The following is a 22,749-nucleotide window of genomic DNA, read 5'->3' as shown; positions in this document are numbered from 1 at the left end:
TCTAGTCTGGCCTCCAGTTGTCAAAATTTCTTTTCCTTCTCTCCAAACCTCTCACCCCCCAACAAAACAAAGTAAGACAGAACACTTCAGTTATACTGGATTATGTAGGGAGGCACCACAGTAGCCAAGGGAAAGCTGTAGGTTTGGACTCAGAAAACCTAGATTCATGTCCTGGCCACACCACTCCCAGTCTGGGGGACTTTGCACAAGACACTTAACCTTACTGAACCTCCAGTTTCTTTATCTGTAAAATGACTAGCTTAGCTCAAGACTTGGGAAAATCAAAATGAAGTAATGGATATAAAAACTCTTTGTGGGGTAGAAAGCCTATTACCAATATAAAATATTACTATTTTTCCTGCAAGAGGCATCTGACCTCTTTGAGCGTGCAGATCCCCTTGCCTGGAATTTCCTTACCTACCCCCTCCCACCCCCCCATCATTAACTTTTAAAGGCCCTTGTCTTCTTCCATGAATTCGCTTCTGACCTTCTCAGTCAATATTTTTTATTTTTATATTTATATTTATATCATAGGACCAGTCACACTCCATTCATATTATAGTTGTTTATATACTTGTATACTTGTCTACACTTCCTGGATTGTAAACCCATAGCAGGTAGGAGTCCAACCTCATCATCTTTCCATCCCTCACATCACCCAGCCCAGCACTTAGTTCTTGGAGGACCTGAATGAATTAACCCACTCCATGTTCTTATCTGCTTATTGCCATGCAATGCTGAAATGTGATTTAGTTAGTATCGTTGTGGACCTTTCTCAGCTTTTGTACCGTTTTCCATAGGGATTTTCCCTTAAAGAATAAATTCACTTAAGCAATAGTAGAAGTTAGTGGTCTAATTACAGGGGTAGATTTTAAAGTTAATGATGAATAGATGACATTTTTATTTTAATACCCTCTAATTATGAGGAATTAAACCTCTGGCTAGCCCAATTTTACATGTGATGATCAATATGTTCCAGAAAGATCCGTTCTTTAATCATCTTCTGAGCATGTTACGTGACGGTGGGAAAGCTATCAAGTGCTGACACTATGGAATATTTGTGGAATTGTTATGCTTCATTATTATTGTGTGGGTTAAAAGGCTGCTTGCTTATTTAAAAATAAAAAAAAATTCCTCAGAACTGTCTGTGAATGGGATTAATCTCTCTCAGCCCCAGAAATCATGACCCTCGGTTTTCACAGAGGCCAAGCTCCCATGGATATGTGGGCGGAAATTTGGAGACAGGTTGCCTGATTAGCCGATGTCATACTTGTCCCCAGAGCCTTGTGCTTATTTTCCCTATTTGAGTCAACTTTGAGTTTTTTCTCTTCAAGTGTCGGTTTGACTGATTTACAGACTCGGAGACCACAATCCTGTCCCATGGACTAGGTAAGCCTGGATTGCTGACTCTTCCCCCTTGTCCACAAGCAGAACAAGCATCATTTCCCCTTGTGAACAAGCGTCATCTTTGAAGCCCCCAGCTTCCTAAAGGGGTCACAGATTTGCTCAAGAGACCTCTGAGAATGTCCCCAAAAGGCAAGGACTGAGGAGGCATAAACCGCAGCTTCCCGTCACTTTCAGGAAGATCAAGGACATTTTCTTCCCCAAGCCTGTGAAGAACGAGCTTCCTACTTTTATGTATGGCTGCTCTGAAGAGGTGCCAAATCTGAAATCGCAGCTGCTCTCTGAGGAAATTATTTTCCTTTACTTAAACAAAAGAATGAATTCTCCAAGGCTGGAGCTGATGGCTGCTCTAGAAGGAACACCTGGGGAGGGAAGGGAGGGTCCTACCACAGGCCGGGGCTCCTCCCAGATGCTCACGTCACTCGCGGGATACTTTGCATGTAGTTGCTCCCAGTCCTTGTAAAGATGCTGTGTCCTCACCTTTAAAACCCAGTCTGCTATTGAAACCATGAGTACCCCTTTCCTTGTTTTTCCTTGCAATGTAAAAGGAATTAACAACTCAAAGAAAACAAAACTCAGAAAAAAAAAAGCACCACAAATTACAGAAAAATAATCACTGCCTAAAACTAAAGTACCAAAGTAAAGGTGTCTAGTCCTGTAAATACCACTAAGAGCAGCAAAGAGCATTCCCCTGCCCCCAGCGTCCCGTCTTCTACCGTAACTACTCTGCTGTGTGTTGGTATAGCTTTCCTTTACCTGGTTCCCATTTCTCATATCTCACACCCAACAGGATGGACTCCAGGTTGTCCCTCAACCAATAAAAGACAGCATGACTTGCCTCAACTATTGAAAATATGAAATCTTTATTCAAAATCCCCCAGTTCCCGCTAGCTAGGTCCTCCTACCCTGTGATCAGAGACACGTACCCATTTCTCTGATTTTCAGAGGAGTGTTGTTTGGCCTCATTGAACAGTCTAGCTCTTCCAAGCCCAGATGGTCCACTGCCCCCACACCTAGCACCTTCTCTGGTGTGAATTTCCTCTCTGCACTCAGAAAGAATATCCTGTAGTTGTACTGGACCACGTGGTACGTTTGCAGTGGTCCACAAAGCAGGTACACCACAGCACATGTAACAAGCACCTAAGACACACACAGAAGAAGAATTAGCCCACGAGATAAGAGGAGTGTTCTGTTCCAGTTTGAGCCTTAGGGACAGTGCTAGAAAATTCAGAACCCGGGAGAAGAAATGCTGAATCCTACTAGGAAGCTGGGAGGAAATCAGAAGAGAGCACTCAGCAGAGCAGAGATAAATAAAGGATGAGACTTGGGGTAAATAGCTGAGAGCTTTCACGTCCAAGGACATCACAAAAGAGTACAGAAAATAACCCGAGGGCACGAGTGGAAGAGGGAACAACACTGAAAAGGAACAGGGGCAGCCGTTATGCTCGGCTGATTAACGTCTGGGGTTGTCGGCCAAGAAGGTAACTATATCCATGCAGTTCTGAGTGAGACCGAGCTGGGGCCTGAAGGGCGGAAACATCACCAAGTACAAATGCCAGGCCCTGCGCTCTGTGCGTGGAGCCTGAGGGGCCGCTTCCACACACACACACACACACACACACACACACACACACACACCCCTTGTATTTCACCCTGCTCCTGGACTGTTAAAGCCCAGTCGCGTGTGTCTTAACAGAGAGGCATCTGACCCGAAAAGACCAAGGGAAAGGATCCCGATTCAGTGGGATTTTAACCAGGACCCACCAACTCCTGACGCAGAGCCCCCGTCTGCGCGCTGCCATTAGGGGGAGGAATTAGAGGGGCGGGGGCGGGGCGGGGCATGGACCAAATGTCTTATTTTAGGAAAATGGAAAGTGGCACGGAGAACTGCCAAGACTCTGGGAACAGAAGCAACTCAAAGCTTCCGACAAAGAGGGGGAAGTCAGACACTGCCCACTGTCCCTCCCTATGGCTAGAACAATAATAACAATAAAGTGTTGTTGTTGTTGTTGTTGGTACCAGGTTTCTACACTCTTCACCCAGAGCCAGCTCTCTGGACTTTTCTCTCTTCTCCTTGAACACTTGCACCTCCCCTGTGTCCTTTGGCCTCTCCCTGAAAAGACTGAGGAGCGTGATGACTTCAAATCTCTCCTCTCTCACTTTCCGCCTTCCTGTCTTCCTCATCATCTGCGTGTCTCCTGCTCTGAAGCCCTGTTTTAATTGTGTGGTTCTACCTAGGGAGTGTTTTTTAAGTACCGGCGCCGGATCACATGCCCAGACCAATGAGAAACTCTAGGAGTGCAACCCAGGCCTGGGTATTAGTTAAACGTTCCCAGGGGAGCCCATATGTAGCCAGGATTGGCAACCACTGGGTGAGATGCAGCAAGACAGAATCCTCCTTAGAGGCCGGTTCCCTGGGTGGCCGGAGCGAGCCCTGTTGACTCTGTGTCTGGTGCCTGTGATTCCTGCAGACACCCCTCTGCGAGGTCTTTTCCAACCTGCGTAACCTTCTGGAGACTGAACACATCTACTCTTTTTTTGAAAACTCCTAGTCTAAAAGAGTGACCCTATGTCGTGCTGTCAATTCCTGCAGGCTGCTTCCGGAGCTGTCAGCCTGGCCTGAGGGATGTGCCGGGACTCATACAATGTAAATAAATGTCTTCCTTGGACAGAGAGTGAAAGTGAGGGCTTATCTAGTCCTCAGGGAGCTGAAGAACTTCAGTCTTCTACTGAAGACCCCGGGGAGCTTGGTACCTGACTGTCCAGTGGACCAGGAAGAGCAGAACTGGCCCCGTGGTAGTATCCTCCCAGGACCTCCTGGAAGTTCAGGCCTCAGCCTTCTTCAGCTTTCCAGGATGTTCTAGACACCAGGTTTAGCAAGTCCAACTCTCCGGAAGTTGGAGGAAGATGTGGGAGTCCCTCACCTCCTTCCCCCAGGGGCAGGCTTCAGGAACATCTATTTCTTTGAGACTGGTCAGAGTGCAAAGCTTGTTGGTCAGCACAGGGCCTGTGGACGGAGACTGAGCTCTGAGGGTGGATAAGATGTCCCCTTGCAGCTCAGTTCAGCAAAGGCTTCCTCATGCCTGATGATGCCAGGCACTGGGTGTGTGTGAGAGGAGAGTTGTGGGTAGGGACTCAAAGATGAAGCATCCTGGGGGAACTCATCGTCCCCCAGGTTTCTAGGAATCCCAGACTCAGGTGGCAATAAGTGCCCTCTTGTGGAAACTTCCCCACCCACTTCAGTGCTTGTGGAGTAGGAAAAAGTGACCCAGAATTTTAATACATTGAATTTAAAGTGAGTCATAGTCCAGTCAGGACAGGCCTTGCAATGTGGGAAAAAAGTATTTCCAAGTCTACCTTAACATGAACAAGATACACCCACATAACTAGGGAGTTTCCCTTCATAATGGTACTCCATACACAGTCAGTTCTTCCATAGCTCAGACCAAATAAAAATCTAGCCCGCTAATTCACCTTGTGTGGACATCAGTCTGGTATTATGATGGTAGTTGAGGTATTCCAGCTCAGTGGGAACTCCGCTGAGCGGATGAGCTCCTCCCTCGACAGTGTTGCTGACACAGCCCAGGTTAGCTCATCCACCACGCGGCTACCGGAGTGATCAGTCCACCTTACACAACTGAACTTGGCTTTAAATCCCTCATGGATTCACTTTACCTAATGCAGGCTTCCTGCAAGGAGGGCCCCAGCCACATGTACCAGAATCTGGGGGTAGGACTCACGCCCTGGAGTCCGACCCTTGGTCAATACCCCACGCTTTCTTGTGCTAGACCCATACAAGTTAGGGGACAAGAATAAGAAAACATAGTCAAATAAGAAGTTTGTTTGCAAGCAACAACTTGTAAGAAGCAACTTTCTGTTTATGTTCCATGGTCGGTTCAAACTTATGGTGATGGTTTTGAGACACTGCAAGATTCAGAGTCATCGTAGAAAGACGTCCGAATACTTTGATGTCTACTACGTCAAAGACTGGAGCCAACATTGGGTGTCTCATTAACCCAGAGGCCACTAGGAGTCAGGAAATGTAATTCACAGGACCTGTGTGTGCCATCACCAGGTTTGAATCGTATTGGACAGCCTGCTTCCAGATGGACCACCCCTGCAAATAAGTGGCTGGTGGCTAAGCAATGCCTTCTCTGCCTTAACCAGGGTGGGGTGCGGATGGGTCGGGTGGTCAGCAGTGAGCTGATGGAATTTCCTCCAGAGAAGCTGCCCGTGGAAGAGAGAGCCAAAGCTGTCTTTCTTCCATATGAAGGAACCCGCCAGCCTTCCCAGGGCTAAAACGGAAACTAGACAGTGTTTACCTTGACACCACTGGTCCCCACAATCTGTATCCTTTGCCCTCTCTCCATGGGGTTCAGCGCCTCCTCAATGCCCAGGTGATACCTCAAATGCAGCATATCTAGGCCCAAACCCATCCATCCCCTTTTTCTAATCCATTGCCTTCCTCAGGGTGACATCCTTGCTCTGTTCATGGGATAGCAGCCTCCTCTGACCCAGGCCTTTTGGCTCATTCCCTTCTTCCTCACATCCAGTCAGTTACTGGATGGTGTTGGTTCTGCCTGAATAGTCTCTCAAGTCTGCCCCCTTCCTCTCTGATCTCACTGCTACAACCTTGATTTAGGCCCCTAATCCCCACCCTGTCCCAATCCTGCTGCCAAGGCCTCCAAAACCATCTCCTGAAATGCCACTTGAATCTTGTCCTTTCGACATTCAGAGACACACCGGACCATAAAGCCCCCCCTCCCACCTTCCACTGTGCCCCACACCAGGATCTCAGCTCCCCTCCTTTTATACAACGCTCCCCGAGCCAGACCGATGTGCTCACTGTTCCTCCGGCAGGCTAGTGTTTTCCTGCCTCCACACCTCTGCTCAGGCAGGTCCCTGAAGGTGAAAACCTTCCTTGACGGAAGTCCTTCTGAACCTCAGGGCCTTCTCAGATGCCATCTCCTTCCCCAACCAACACGTCCAAGTGATAGGCCATCTCCATTCTCTGAATCAGCAATTTTCATCAGCTCCATTCATAAGGAAGTCACTTTGAAATAAAAGCAATAGCTAATACTGAGTGCTTACCCCATGCCAGGTACTGTGCTAAATGCTGTATCTTGTTTGATCTTTCTGATAATCTAATGACTTAGATATTATTATCCCATTTCTCAGATGAATAAACTGAGAGAAGTTAACTTGTGCAGTGTCACATAACTCAGAAGTCATAGAGCAGAATTCCTCATTCCAAAGTCCATGCTCCCAACTCACTGTAGTCTGTTACCTCCCCAGCATTTTATTCTCAGTCTGAGTGTGTTAAACCTCCCCTATCCCTCTTCGATAGATTATATCTGAAGAAGAGAAAACAATTCTAACACACTTCTGCCCCTAGCAATTGTTGGCAGGGCCCCCTCATTATAAACTTTTGGGTCTTCATTCACACTAAAGTGTAAATGACTAACAGTAGCTACAATAACCAGATGACTTTGCCGTGAACTAAAACCCTGAAATTAAATCTGGCCTATGCTGTTTAAGATTCAGTACTTTTTTCTCCTGTCCTTACTGTCTTCATCTGATAGCCTCGAGACCGTGTACTAGATTCTCATACAGAGGGTCAGCTGGTACATCACTCCACCTCTGGAAGTTCCCTAAATGACCTGCCTTGGCAGATGGCGCTGCTCTTTAATTAGCCATACAGTGACTGCTTCCCCTTATTTAATATCAGGAAGTTTCCACGTGTTTCATCCCCTTCCCCGTCTTGGCCGTAGCGCCTTCCTACTATTCTTTTCCCATTTTGTACTTTTGTTTGGTGCTTTTCCCTTCACTGTGTTATCGGAATCCAGTCTTGGGATTGTTGCCAAGTTGTCTGAACTCTTTATCTCTATATGTGATGTCTTACTTCTTTCTTAAATCCTCCTCTTTTGGTATGAGTGCACATACTCTGTATAACTATTTTAGGACCCAGCATCAAGAGACAGGATGAGTGTGGTTTGCAATCTGCCATAACTTGGAGAAGTCTTTATACTCAGCTGTCTTAGCTGTGTTAATAAGTACTCAATGAGAGTAATAATGTGAATAATATAACCCAGCATATTGCAGAAACCCTGTTTTTGATATGAGGATGATTGTTGACCACCCCCCAGCAGACCTACCCTTCTCACTGGGATTTGCTTGACTAATATATATTCAAATTAATTTGCATCCTCTGATTATATACACATTGGTTGGTGAGTGGGCAGTAGCCAAGAAACATTGCTTATAGCAAGAGAGAGTGAGGTGGAGGAGTAAAGAAAATCACGATGAATAATTTGCCAGCAGATAAATAAGAGGTGGCTGTGGCACCACTTTGGTTGGGTACCTTGGCAATGTGTACACTGGTGCATTTTCAAGACAGTGGCTATCTTCTCAGTTCCATATGGCTAATCATATTATGTTCTGAAATTACTGCTGCCCTTTACCCACTGCATGCAATCTGGGCTGTCCCTCCTTCCAATGACCATGAAGAACATCTGATTCCAGAGTTTCTGGCTCCGTTCTGATCTGTCAGGACACTGGCATCTTCACTTAGCCCTGCTGGGGAAAGTATTGGAGAACAATGATGCACTAAGCTGTGTGGCACTAACTCTGAACCCATCAGGAATCCAGAGAGGAGATAAATAGGAACTGGAGCTATAAAAAATGTCAAAAGGGAAATGAAACTTCAGCCTTAGAACTTCAAATAAAGGGTAGGGCATAGGTAATAGATGAGAGGAAGGAGGGCATCCCGAGTAGGCAAATGCATCAGCATAAGCAAAGGTTCTGAAAGTGGTAATGAGCATGTAATGGTGGTAAGCATGATTGCTAGGAGTAGAGAGTTTGGGTAGAAGTAAGAAAGAAGAATAGATTTGTAGGGTAAAAATGGCAGAGATCATGGGGAAAGTGAAGAAGGCAATGAAGCAAAAAGAAATGTGGTTGAATGTGATATCAACAAAATTGGACAAAAATTGACTATTGGGGAGAATTTGACTTTTGACCATTTCCCAGGCTCAGTGGAGTATATTCAGCTCCAAAATATGACCTCTGCTAATATCTTCTATGCAGCTCTTTCAGGTTAAAAGACTAGCTAACTCGGGCAGGCCCGGTGGCTTAGCGGTTAAGTGCGTGCACTCCGCTACTGGCGGCCCGGGTTCAGATCCCGGGCACGCACCAACACACCGCTTCTCCGGCCATGCTGAGGCCATGTCCCACATACAGCAACTCGAAGGATGTGCAACTATGACGTACAACTATCTACTGGGGGGCTTTGGGGGAAAAAGGAGGAGGATTGGCAATAGATGTTAGCTCAGAGCCGGTCTTCCTCAGCAAAAAAAGAGGAGGATTAGCACGGATGTTAGCTCAGGGCTGATCTCCCTCACAAAAAAAAAAACAGACTGGCTAACTAAGTAACAGCTGGTACATTTATAGGTTCTATTTTTTTTTTTTTTTTTTTATTGCTGGGAAAATGAACTTTGTTATGAGTCACGTACATTGCATTTAGAACGATGAGGAGGTGCACTGGACTGATTTGCAGGGGTTGAGAGCTCCAGAGCCAGGCATTAGAACCTTAAAACTTCATGGATGTCAAAGATGCCATATGACTATGCTCTAGGAAACATTCATGATAGGTACATTCACTTCTAAGCCGACAGAGAAGATTCTCAGACCTGCCCTGGTTTCTCCTATAAAAAATGGGTGAGTGGCTTGTCCAAGGTCTCTTGGCTGTAAGTGGTGGATGAGGATCCAGAGCCCAGTGTTCTGTCCACGAGTGCTTTGTTCTTTTTTTTTGTTTTGTTTTTTTAATTTTATTTATTTATTTTTCCCCCAAAACCCCAGTAGATAGTTGCATGTCATAGCTGCACATCCTTCTAGTTGCTGTATGTGGGACGCGGCCTCAGCATGGCCGGAGAAGCGGTGCATCGGTGCGCACCCGGGATCCAAACCTGGGCCACGAGCAGCGAAGCGCGCGCACTCAACCGCTAAGCCACGGGGTGGGCCCAAGTTCTTTGTTTTTTTAATGGTAACGTGGTGAGGACATCTCAGGTCATGTCTGGGAAGTGTTTTGTGCTCTGTAAGAGACTAGGAAATTGTTCACATGCTTCTTTTACATTACCCCCATGCTTTTTATAGGCTAGCAAATTTTAACTCTGTCCTCTCTACTACAACTTTATGTAAAATCAGCTTGAATGAATTGCTGGTCAAATTCAAAATTAATTCCATTTCAAGGTCTTCTCGTGATATTTGTGTGTTTTGTGAGAACTGTCCTTCTTAGACCCTTCAGAATCAAATTGAAATATTCCAAATTTAAATCTGTCCATCCAAAATTCTTCCTTTTCTATATCTTTAGTGATTTCTCAGAACATAGCTATTTCTAGGTTACAATAAAATATTCCTAAAGTAATCTGGTAGACTCTGGCTCATTTGTCTAGAACTTAAATAAAAGGGGCTGAGGAGGAGGATGTAGACTTAGGTGGAGATTCTGTAGGCTTCTGGGTAGTTTTAAGGTGACACTGATTCATTAAATTGAATTTTAATTTTCTTCCAAACTTAGAACTTTCTTCTTCCTTGCTACAACTTCATTTAGGATCTGGCCATCTGTCTTCATTTCATTTTTTCTTTCTTCTCCTTTACCTCCTCCCTCCCTTCCTTCTTCTTCCTCTTTCCCTTCAAGGAATGATTAAAAAGAAGAGACCATCTAACGTTATTAGGCGAGAGCTATAAAAAAAATAAGGAGGAAAATAAACTTAGAGAACAGAGGAGGGCCAGAGATTGGATGAGAAATGAGTTGTGAAAGGTGAGAAGGAAAGTGGAGTGGCCTGCTTTGGACGGTCATCTGACGCAGGATAGAGGTGAGTTTGGGGTGGGGAAAGCCGGGGGGTAGACTTTCCTCACACCAGCCACCAGGCAGCACTGTGGACAGCTTGGTTGCTGTCTGGAGTTGCAGGTGGTGAAGGGGAGGAGAGAGGCAGTGGGCAGTCAGTTATTCTATGGCCAGGATGTTTGCTAGACACATGTTTGAGCAACCTGAAGTCCTTACTGGAACAAAGGCAAGGATAAATAAATACTTGAACCTATCCTGGTGTGTGTCCCTACACATTTAAATATTCCGAGACTTGTTTTAAATGGAATCCAAACACAGGATGATTTAGATGGCAATGTTGTTACCCGTGGCCTGGCCTTGAGGACTGAATTTGAGCTTTCTGCCTGAAAACAAGCTCAGAGGAAACTAAAAGTTCTTTTATCCTTAAAAATAGAAATAAATTCTAGATCTGCTTTGGCCTTCTTCAAAAAAAGGCAGAGTGGAAAGGGTTAGAGCTATTTGGTAGAGTCATTTTGCTGAGCACTCTCCTGAAGTAAAACAGAACCCTCAGGGATTGAATTGCCTGATAGACGTGCTATTCTAGATGATTGTGGGCAGTGAAATTGCTTATCAATGGAATATGTGGGATGATGGTTCTTTAGACTGGGGGAGGGGAGTGCAGCATTCTTGGGTCTACCATGGTGTTAGTCCAAAATATTTCACCATCTCTTCACTTCCATACAAGACTTGTCCACTTGGTGTCTCTGTGGGTCACCATTAAATCCTTTTCTTACTCTTTCTCACCATGCGTCATCACTCATCTTTCCATAGTGCTGCTATGTTCTGCCTCTATCAAGAGTTTCTCCATTCCCTCTACATATTCTGAGGGAATTTCCAAACCAGTGAGTGGCAAAGAACCAGGCAGAGTTTAGTAAGTAGGTGACCCAGGGGGTATCAGCACTGAACAAAGTAAGAATCTGAAACTACGTGTTCTTCCAACCCAGGAAGTCTGGTTGAAGCCAGCCCACCTCCACCTACTCTAGGAGGTTGGTTGATCACTTGAATATTAGTCTAATCACTCACTGATCTGATCTTACTTTGCAAGACACTACATATCAAAACTGAAAGGCCATTCTATAGGTTACCACTTTCCAGTTTAGATATTGTTTACTAAACTTTTCATTGTGTTACTGAATCCAACATTTGTTCGAGGATATTTTGAAATAGCCAAGGATTTTTATAAATGCTGTGCAGCAAACTGGTCCTAATAACCCCTCCTCCCCGTCAACTCAACAGGAGTCAGTGAGGAATATAGATTTTTGTGGTATGGAAATCATGTAGAATTCTAGGGATAGCCTGGTAGCAGAATTGACAAAATCATTTATGTTCTTAGAATAATTCAAATCTTGACTCAGCCCATTCACCTAAGGTTTTATGTGTATTCCAAGGGTTGGGAGAGAGAAAGAGGAACCCACAGCAGGATTTGCCTAATTTTGAACCCCCTGGTAACGGCTCTCCTTCAAAGTATTCCTGAGTTCAGGTGTTTTTAAGCATTCTTGCTCCTCCTGAAATGTTCTGTTCTTGGACAAGGAACAGATTGGAGGGAAATGGATATAATGGATCTACCCTCTATTCAGTGCTTCACTTTTAACACAATTAATTCTAAATTATACCATGGTTGTTGGTGCAAGGATAGACACATAGGCCAATGGAACAAAATAGAGAATCCAGAAATGGACTCACACATACATGGTCAATGGATTTACCACAAAGGCGTTACGATTCGGTAGGAAAAGGATGGTCTTTTCAACCAATGATGCCAAAGCAATCGGATGTCCTAGGGGGTAGGGAGGGAGTAAACTTTGACCTCTACTTCATAGCATCACAAAAATTAATTCAAGATGGACCACAAACCTAAATGTGAAAGGTAAAGCCATAACGTTTGTGTAAGAAAACAGATCTTTATGGCCTTGGGCTAGGCAAGAGTTTCTTTAACAGGACACAAAAAGCACTAATCACTAAAGAAAAGTTTGATAAATTGGATAAGAATATCTTAGTTTTAAAATTATGCCATGGGAAAAATCCATGGCATGTCTTCAAGATCTATGACAGAAAATCAGGCTGAATTCTTCCATATGCACTCCAGAATCTGCCCCCTGACAAAGACAGATGACTCTGCTACCTATAGGGAGATGGATGGAAGTTAAAATAAGTGTTTTTTTGCAAGGCTGAGACACTCAGACCTCACAATAAAAACGTCTTACATTCCTTGTGTGGTTTTGATACGTGAGAGGCAACTTTGTTCCCAAGCCCCTCCAAATCTCTGAACACTGGTGTATTCTTCTCAGAACAATCCCTTGAGATCCCCTGAGCTTTGAGGTCATCCTGCCAAGTCCGTGTGTGGGAAGGAGGACAGAGCCACATGGAGGCCCTCAGAGAGGTGAGCGAAAGTAGTTCAACGTCTAGCCAGATCCGGTTCTGCAGTGTCAAAGCCCTTAGGATCCCAGGCCCTGGGAGAAGCCTGGGATGGGGTGAGGCCCAGCCCAGCCCTTTGCAGGGTCCTGTATCATTGTGGTCAGGCTAGGAAGCATCGGAGACAGAGCCAGAAACACACATAAACACAGCACAGCCATGCTTACTACATCCACATTTGCAACAGAAAAGCCAAGACCCCGGCCAAGATTGACACTTCCTCTTCAGTCCTATGGTTTAGAGGGAAGGAAGCGCGAAATATATTTAGAGCTTTCAAAACTTTGATTGTTTTGCGCATTCTTACAAAGGAAAAAAATAAAAATACCCCAAGGATTAAGAAACATTCAGCTTCTAATACTTTAGATGAGTGGGAAAAATCTTACATGCTGGGGTCATTTCCTTTCTGCTTCAAGAAATTAATAGTGTGCTGGAAATAGCCTGTTGCAAAAGGGGAGACTTCATGTCCTTTGAATGCTGATTATGCCAGAAAACTTTCCAGGCCTAAAGGGAAGGTTGTCCCTTTCCCAGGACTCTGATGCAAGAGGACCCTGCAGTTAGACATTTTATTAGGCTGGGAAACCCAAGGCAGTGAAGAGCTGAAATTCAGAGGGAATAATTAACTTATTCATTCAAGAAATAGTATTGAGCATCAAGTACGGGCCAGGTTTGGTTCTAGAGTAATGCGCTGTCACAAGGCGGGGCAGGGGGTGGGGGGCAGGCCCCCAGCTCTCCTTGCCTTTTCTGTGGACTGTCCCCCGGTCTCTCTGAAAACCCCTGGTGCCTGAAGCCTGGTGTTCAGAATTAGCAGAAGTGAAATTCTAATTACCACTCACTAAAAGGTAGGTGTGCATGACTCGCACACTGCCAGTGTTAGGGAGCCGGACCCTCAGCAGAAGGGAGCAGTAAGCGAGCACAGCTCTTTCAGTCTCTGTTGGCTTCAAAAGTATTGCATTTCAGAGCTGGACCAGCAGTCATCCAGTGGGTTTACTTGCATGAGCTCCAGGTAAGGTATAAAGAGTTGAAGTCCTGAGACCGTCCGTAATCTCTTATTTAGGCATTGGTCAGCCCTCAGTTGATTAGAGTAGGGAGCAGCACTTCTTCTGTAAAGGGCCAAATTGAAATGTTTTAGGCCATACAGTCTCGGCCGCAACTGCCCGACTCTGGGCGTGGCTGTGTTCCAATAAAACTTTATTTTATGGACACTGAAATATGAATCTCTCATAATTTTCACATCATGAAATATCCTTATTTAATTTCTTTTCAAGCGTTTAAAAATGCAGAGACCTCTCACAAGCCATGCAAAAACAAGTGGCAGGCCGGATTTGGCCCGTGGGCCCGAGTTTGCCGGCCCCCAGACCTCTTTGGTAACGAAAAGGATGCGTACCATTGATGTTGGTTCTAAGTAAGGACCTTTTTAATGGAACGGTTATGATAGAGAAGGGCTAGGGATGTGATCTAGAACTCGGGGGATAGGAAGGTGTCACTCTAGGCTCTCCCTGGGTGGTCTCATCCCTAGTGACGCTATTCAGGCAATGCCTTGACAGGTGCCCCCACTTGCCAGTGCCCCCTGCCAGGGACCTGGACACTGAGAAGCCTGGGAAAGAGCCCTCTCCTGGGGACCCTGGTCACTGCTAGACCTGTCACTGCTTCTCTTTTACCCCCTGTCTCCCCCAACCTGTGCTGGGAGAAAGACCCTTCCACCTTCTTCCTTGACACCCAGGCCACCTCTGTGCAAAGGCATCTCCTTCCAGGCTCCCAGGGCACACAGCACTCCACGTTTTTCTCTTGGGTGAAAGTGACCATCCCTGCCTTTTCACCATTGACTTGTCAATCTTAGATCCTAAGCTGCTGGAGGCAGAGTCTGCCATCTTTTCTGGGTGCTCGGCACGTTTTCAAATATCTTCTTAGTTTTTTTTTTGTTACACAAGAAGTAGTTGTTTGTCCTCCTTCCCGTAAAAATGCTGGCAAACAAAAAAGAAAAACATTAAACATTTTGGAACCAAAATTTTACTATATTAATTGGAAAGTCCCAGATAATGCAAAACAGCTGGTAAATTAAAACACATTTAAGCATGATTTGAAAGAGAAGAAAATTTTGTAAATAAATTTTTTTCTTATTTGTTTGTTTTTGTTTGTTTGTTTGTTTGTCTAGATGTGTGTATTTATTCCCAAAGCATAGCTTAAAATCATGCTGGTGGCAGGGGGAAGCCAGTCTGGTCTTTGAAATTTGCTTCAGGTAATCCGCAGAGGGGACAGCCTCATAAACATAATCAAGTATTTACTCCCTGGCATGCTGACTAATGTTCCAGACCGTTTAAAAAGATGGATTTGGCTTTGTGCCCTCTCTTGTAGGTCCTTCCATTGTGACGCCCCCCAAGGACATCTGGAATGTCACTGGTGCCCAGGTGTACCTGAGCTGTGAGGTCATTGGAATTCCAACCCCTGTCCTCATCTGGAACAAGGTCAGTGGCACAGTTTTCAGGAAGACATCCTAGACTGACGAGCGCCTTTCCCTCTGCACGAGCGTGGTAATAACCTGAAATCCTTAGCCTGTTCGATTGCCTGCTGCTCCTCAAAGGCAAAGCCGTAGGGCAGTCTTCCCGACACCTCCCCAGGGTCTGTGGAATGTTTTTACTGACCTCCAAAATAGTCCCTGCCCTGCCTTTATTAGCAGTGCCCGAGCAGGGAGCCTTAATATCTGGAAGAACTATAATGCTGAACACACAAACCCACCCTCTGAGTGTGCGTGTGTGGGGGGGTGCATGTGTGTACATGTGTATGCATGTGTGAGCGTGTTTGTGCATGCATATATAAGCGTGAGCATGTGCAAGTGTCTGTGTCCCCATTGGAGACGGTGTAGCATAGTGGTTAGGAATGTGAGTTCCTTAGGTTGACTGAGTTCTCTCTAGGCCCAGGTGTCTCAGCCTCAGCACTAATTGACATTTTGAGCCAGATAATTCTTCGTTGGGGGCTGTCCTGTGCATTATATGATGTTTAGCAGCATCCCTGGCCTCTACCCACCAGATGCCACTAGCACCCACCCCCCAGTTATGACGATCAAAAATATCTCCAGACATTGCCAAATGTCCCCTGGGGGAAAAATCGCCCTAGATTGAGAACCAATGCTCTAAGCCTCAGTTTCCTCCTCTGTGTGACAAAAGTAGCATATACTTCTTGTAAAGATTACATAAAGTGACGCAAGTAGTGTCACTTGGCTCGTTGTCAGAGACATAATGAGCACTCGGTTGATGTTAGCTACTGTTCCTGGAAGGTTTCCTGTTCCCGTGGCATTGTCTTATAGACTGTCTTCGCATTCAAAGGACAGCATATTCTCAGCGTGTCGGTAGAAGAGAAAACACTCATTTGCCAGATAAAATAATATTCACAATTATTCTCTACATTATTTTACATTATTGCCCTTTTTATACATTTGACTTGTTTAAGCCTCACAAAAATCCTGTGGAGTAAACGTCATCAAACTCGTGCTAACAAAAAGGAAGTCTAGTTGAAGTAAAAAAGTGCAACCAGACGCCCCTTTTTAGCTGGTTTACTTCTCAAGCAAGCTCTAAGATGAGCAATGGCCTCTCTTGATTGTTTTGTTTGCTTGGTGTCTGACCAGAGGAGCAACTTCTGGAACTCGGAGAGGGATCTTGGCTCCTGTAGTCAGAACTCTTTCTGTTGTAAGTTTAGAAACTCACTTTAGAAACAGACTAGCTTAGGCAAAAAACAGAGAGAGAGAAAGAGTGGGTGAGTGCAGCCTCAAGGGCAGCTGGATCTAGGTACACAATGTGCTCAGACTCTTGACTCTTTGCTCTCAGTGTATTTGTTTCTCATTTTTTTCTTCTACCTCAGAAAGCTCCCTCCACGCTGTAGGCGATATTGTCACTTGGCAGCTCCAAGCTCACATGAATATCACAGCTTAAAGACTCCCAAGCAAACAAAGGGCGTCCCCTCTCCCTGCTGCATTATAAATTCCCACTGAGGGACTCGGACTCCGGTTGGGTCACCTGCCAACCTCTGGCTCCCCCATGTGGCTGAAGGGGTGCAGCACCCCCATGGGGCCATCTGGTGGGAGTGAAGTCAGGATGATTCCAGAAAATGCCTGGAGGTGGGGGTGGGCAAAGACAACAACAGACCTGCAACTGTCTTTTACAGCTGAAACTTCTGTAAAAGGAAGCAATGAAATTTCACCCCAATAAATTATTTGTTTTAAAGGGGAGGGGAGAGGGGTGAAGCGCAAAACTGCAGCCGGCCGGTGTGTCCCTCTGGCCTTGACGGCAAAGCTGCTGAGGCTCCTCAGGGCTCATTTGGCGGCTACTGGTTTGTTCAAGGGTGGAGAGGTGGAGGAACGACTTGCCAAAGAATATCCATAAAAAGCCCTGTTGCAGTTCTCTAGGGATTACACAATGAGAGGCCAGGGTGACCCAAGTGTCCCAGAATGTGTGACCTTACTGACAAATCTTGGTGGAGAATAATTTCTTCAGAGCTTGCTCTCCCGCAGCCCCTAAAGTACACACATACCCGGGGAATAAATCTGCCTCGGGAATCTTTTCCTTTAAGCTTTTGGGATTGTATAGGGCAGATCCCCTGGGCTTCCCTGAGGGCTTGTCTACTGGGGGGGATGGGATGGGAAGGGAAGGGAAGGAGTGAGGGAGAGGGAGAAAAAAAATTATTTTCTACAGACTTGCCAGAAACAGGCAAAAACCCCACTGCCAGGCTCTGCTGATTTTCCTCCAGCTTCATAACGTAACCTGCCACGGGCAAGACCTAAAGCAGTGTTTTTCAAACTGCAGACCATGCCCCATCAGCGAGTCCTGAATTTAATGTAGGGGTCACAGCCAGCATTTTCTTTAGAAATAAAAAATAACAGAAAATATCTTAAGGTACCTTTAGTAAAGGTATCATTTCTTACAACTTTTCTTTTGTATATTCCAGATCACAATGCAAAATGTATTTTTTACTATGAGCCATGTCAAAACACTGTGAAAGTCACTGACTGTGAGATAATAGAAACTATATATATCGGTCTCTGCCCCCGGTTCCTAGCACAGGCTCCTAAAATCCTTGTGATTTCCTAAGTGCTAAGAACACTGGGAGCATCTTTTGTTCTATTGAGGCGACTCTGGGTGGGCTCCTTGATGGCTCCTGGATGGAGGGTGGTCACCAGAAAGACCAAGCCACGACTGGAAGCTTGGAATTTTCAGCTTCATCTCCTCATCCTCCAGAGAGGGGAGAGGGGCCGGAAATGGAGTTAATAATTGATCATTCCTACATGATGAAGCCTCCATAAAATCCCAAAAGTACAGGGTTCAGACAGCTTCCAGATTGGGTGAACACACCCATACCAGGAGGGTGACGCAGCCCAACTCCATGGGGACAGAAGCTCTTGTGCTCTGGACCCCCCAGACCTCGTCCTGTGTATCTCTTCATCTGGCTGTTCATCTCTATCCTTTATCATATCCTCTAATAAACTGGTAAACATAAGTAAGTCTTTCCCTGAGTTCTGTGAGCCGCTCTAGCAAATTAATTGAACCTGAGGAGGTGGTCATTGAACCCTCCAGTCTATAGCTGGATAGTCGGAAGCACAGGTGATAACCCGGGCTTATGACTGGCGTCTGAACTGGGGGTGGGGAGGGCAGTCTTATGACTGAGTCCTTATCTATGAGATCTGATGCTATCTAGGGGTAGATAGTGTCAGGATTGAGTTAAATTGTAGGACACCTAGGTGGTGTCAGAGACTTGGTGGTTGTGGGGAATCACCCTCACACCCCCCACATTTGGTGACCACAAGTGTCAGAAGTGAAGTGTTCTCTGTGAAGGTAAAGGAGACACAGGCTAGAAACACACAGTAGGAGAGAACCAGTTCTTCCCTACATAGAAAGGAAAAACTGAGTTTTTTTTTCCATTACACTGACCTAAATAATTAAACAGGCCATTTGATTGTTTCCTCCTCTCCTTGTAACCAAACTGTTAAGAGTGCAGACATATTTAAGATCACACATTGTTCAAATCCAATTTAAGCTTTTGGATATAAATGAATATGAGAATCTCACTTGTTAAACTGAGCTTCAAAGAAAGTAGCAAGTCTTTCTTGCTCAAGGACTCTTAGCAACAGCAGAATAGGACAGGCCCCTCTCCGAGACCCCTCAGGCTGCAGTGACACTCCTGATGGTTGCACAGCCTGGTGAGGGGTCTGTACTGTCCTTACCAGTAGTTATGGAGCTGATGTTAATTAACAAGTCCCATACTTCTTCAGCAAACCCCTAGCCTATAAAGATTCCAAGGGCAATATTTTAAAATGGGGTAATGAAGAGAAATAGCCATATTTGCCTTAAACCTGGTAAGTCAGAGATGATGCTTACAGGGAAGGGAAAACACCTAGAGTTCCTGAGACTGAGAGGCTCTCTGTTCACTTCTTTCCTTGCCTGAACATTTCTTCAGATTTTGGCTTTCATGACCTCTAAGAATATTCTTTTTTTTAATTAAAAATAGTAAGTAATAATGGTAATAAGGAGATACTATCCAAAGATGTACAAAGAAAGAGTTCATAATATCCCCCTACCTCCTTCCACTCCCTGAAATAGCCAGGGTGCACTGCCCTGGTTTGTATCTTTCTGTATACCCTATTCATGCCCAAACATATGCAAACATATATCCCCAGTATGTGGGGAGAGGTGGGAATATAGTGTGCATATTACTCTGAAACTTGCTTTCCTCGATAAATACTTCATAGGTATCCCTCCAGGTCTGCTTCTCAAGAACTAGATAATATTCCAAGTATGGATGTACCATAATTATTAAACCATTCCCGTATTTCCAATTTTTCATCACCTTAAACAATGCTACCTTAAACGTCAGAGTACATGTCTTATATACAAGAGCTTTTTTCCCCTACGGGATGGAATCCCCCAAAAGTTACATGACTAGGTCAAAAGATTTAATTTTAGTTTGGATAGACATTGTCAGATTACTTTCTGAATGGATTAAAGCAGTTCGTACTCTCCCCAGCAGTGCATGGCTGCCATTTCCCTGCCTCCTCACCAGCACTGAATATTACCCCTCTTTTTAGGTTTTGTTAATATGAGGCAAAAGTATCATCTCATTATTGCTTTCATTTCCTTGACCACATTGAGAATATTTTCATATTTGGGTTTTCTCTTATATGAATTGCTATTCAGTATCCTTTACCAATTTTTCTATTGGGTGTTTCTTGTTATTATCAGTCTTTGGCTTTCTGTACATTAGAGATATTAACCCTTTCTCATGTATTACACATTTTTTTTCCTAGACAATCATTTTGTCTTTTATTTGTTTGCAGTGGCTGGGGATGTGAAAGTTTTAACAGACATATATTCCATTTCATTATAAAACTGAAAACATCACCAAAAAGGCACAACAGATATGTTCTGTGCTGCATAAATGTCCTTCAAATGTTCCCTGAAATTCAGTGAACCCTTGAAATGTAGTATTAACCTGTAGGAATCAGACTAACCCATTCTGCTTCTGTAATCTTTGGCACTTTTCTTTTTTTGATTCCTTATCTGCAGTAGCAGAATTCAGGAAGATTTTGTTGCAGCTAAAATACAACCAGAGAGGGCTGAAAACACTTCTGGGGTCTCCCTCTGATTCTCCCCCTAGTTGACCCTTTATGGTGAGCAGTGACTACTAGGCAGTTTTTTCTGCCCTATAGGTTTCTAAGGTTCAGACTTTGAGGCACTTCCAGCCCACTGAACTTCTGTAGAATTGTCTTAGCAGCCACTTTCCTCAGCCCACATCTTTTTTTTTAAACTGGAAAACACATATTTATCAACAACCTCCCCTTACATAAGTCAGGGGGAGTCTGCCATATAAAAATTTGCCATGTAAAAAGTCTTAGCACTACTTTTTATGTTTTCTACATGGTGTATAATGTTTTACAATAACGACAGGGATACTTTCTGAGAAATGCATCTGTTAGGCAACTTCATCGTTGTGTGAACATCATAGAGTGTACTCACACAAACCTAGATGGTGTAGCCTACTACACACCCAGGCTCTATGGTACTACTCTTATGAGACCACTGTCATATATGCGGTCTGTCATTGACCAAAACATGGTTATGCGGTGCCTGACTACGTAAGTATTCATTTCCAGTCCAATACTTGACAAGAACAGTTTCTCTGTACATAGTGAACCAGGGTGATTGGCGCGGAAGGCTCTTGACTAAGAGCCACGTGATCTGAGGAGCAAAGCTCAGTGGCTGAGACTCAGTATTTCTGTGCTGTAGTGCTTTTCTGTTTTGGTCACACACAAAACACTTAAAGGATTCTGAAATTCGGTAAATAAAGACCAGACACGTTACTTTAGCTGTTGAATCAACTTAATATTTACACCATTGTTAAAAACCCTTTTTAAATAACTGTTTCAAAATCTGCACTAACATAATCCATTTCTGCCAGCAACTTGGGAAACAGGGAAAAAGATGCCTATTGATTTATCCATTTTGTCTCTATAGCATTCATAGCATTCATATGAGAAAAACACTAAGATACCTGGTTTTCTCTAATAGTGGCAATGTGGGGAAATCCCAGAAAAAAAAAAACAAGCAAGCAAAAACCAGGCATTCCAAATCAGTAGTGCTAGATATTTTTTATAGAGTAGGAGTTGGCCGAGAATCCCACGTGGTTTTGCAGAGTCCCAGCCCTGGTGTCTCAAAGCAGAGAAAATGAAGGGTGGGTTTGACGCTGAGACAAGAGATGGGAGTGGGACCACATGTGGGAGAAGCTAGTGTCAACAGAAATTTATAGACTACGATCTGGTCTTTCTTAACTGAAGATTTGCTTAATTATAAAAGAAAATGAAAAGGAAACTACCTATTTGAGATTGTAAATCTTTTTTTTTCTAATTACAAAGGTAATATCAATAAACATCAGCTTAGCTCTTAAAGGAAGCCCAGGAAGGAATAAACATTGCTTCATGTATCCTTTGATTTTTTTTTTTTTGTGAGGAAGATTAGCCCTGAGCTAACATCTCTTGCCAATCCTTCTCTTTTTGCTGATGAAGATTGGCCCTGAGCTAACATCCATGCCCATCTTCCTCCAGTTTAAATGGGACGCTGTCACAGCATGGCTTGATAAGCGGTGCGTGGATCCGTGCCCAGGATCTGAATCTGCGAACCCCGGGCGACCGAAGTGGAGCCCACGAACTTAACCATATGCCACCGGGCCGGCCCCCTTTGATTTATTTTTCACACCCATCATTAAACATGTCTGACAGGAGTTTTTGCTCTCAGGTCTGTAGGAAATGATTTGATGAATCCTTAGCCTTCAGAATAAAATAATGGTATTGGTTTTGGAGTCAACCTACTATCTTCCATTGACGAGGTTGTTGCAGGTAGAGCCCCTGGACTTGGGCCCCTACGCGAGGTCCTAAGGATCAAACCTAGCACTGGGTGACACCGTTTGTCAGAGTCCAACATGGCATGGCAGGCAAGAAAAGGCCCAGCACTGAGAAGCGGAATTTACAAGGGCATGAGTGAATGATGGTAGCCAGTGACAGGAGAGTATGACAATGTATATTCCTCAAGCATGCAGAAAAATACATTAGTTTAAAATATATGAGCTTAGAGAGAAACTGATAGGAAGAAATAAAAGAACATCTATATTTTATATTAAGTATTCGGGACAGGGTAATAATAGAAATTGCTAGGTTTAATCCAAATAGAAAGTCTGATGTACACCCTGTGCAATTCTAGGAATGTGGCTACTTCCAAGTTGATGATTCAGTGCAGAAAACTCAAAACTATTTCCTTTTGTTTTTGCAGGTAAAAAGGGGTCACTATGGAGTTCAAAGGACAGAACTCTTGCCTGGTGACCGGGACAACCTGGCCATTCAGACCCGGGGTGGCCCTGAAAAGCATGAAGTAACTGGCTGGGTGCTGGTGAGTGCCAAGAGCTGGCGAGGATTTCATTCTTAGGATTAGACCCAGCAGACCTGGCAGAGGCCTGATTGTACTGCCCAGCTGAAAGAATGTGCCCTTGTGCATCTCTGCAACAGCCCCACCACCACAGGGCCG

The 22,749-nt window shown here is 44.6% G+C and overlaps 1 protein-coding gene across 1 annotated transcript in view; it reads left to right on the top strand.

Annotated features, from left to right (window-relative positions):
• The window catches only part of IGFBP7 (insulin like growth factor binding protein 7), a 79,014-nt gene that overhangs the window by 54,293 nt on the left and 1,972 nt on the right, over window positions 1-22,749 (top strand). Inside the window, exons 2-3 of the mRNA XM_004419094.3 lie at window positions 15,047-15,156; window positions 22,498-22,614. Of these exons, the coding sequence (XP_004419151.3) occupies window positions 15,047-15,156; window positions 22,498-22,614 (227 nt within the window). The remainder of the gene's footprint in view (window positions 1-15,046; window positions 15,157-22,497; window positions 22,615-22,749) is intronic.

This window comes from Ceratotherium simum, chromosome 8 (assembly GCF_057802395.1).
Source record: "Ceratotherium simum simum isolate JZ-2026a chromosome 8, ASM5780239v1, whole genome shotgun sequence".
NCBI classification, from domain to species: domain Eukaryota; kingdom Metazoa; phylum Chordata; class Mammalia; order Perissodactyla; family Rhinocerotidae; genus Ceratotherium; species Ceratotherium simum.
The sequence above is the reverse complement of the archived record's forward strand: the minus strand, read 5'-3'. Positions and strand labels throughout refer to the sequence as shown.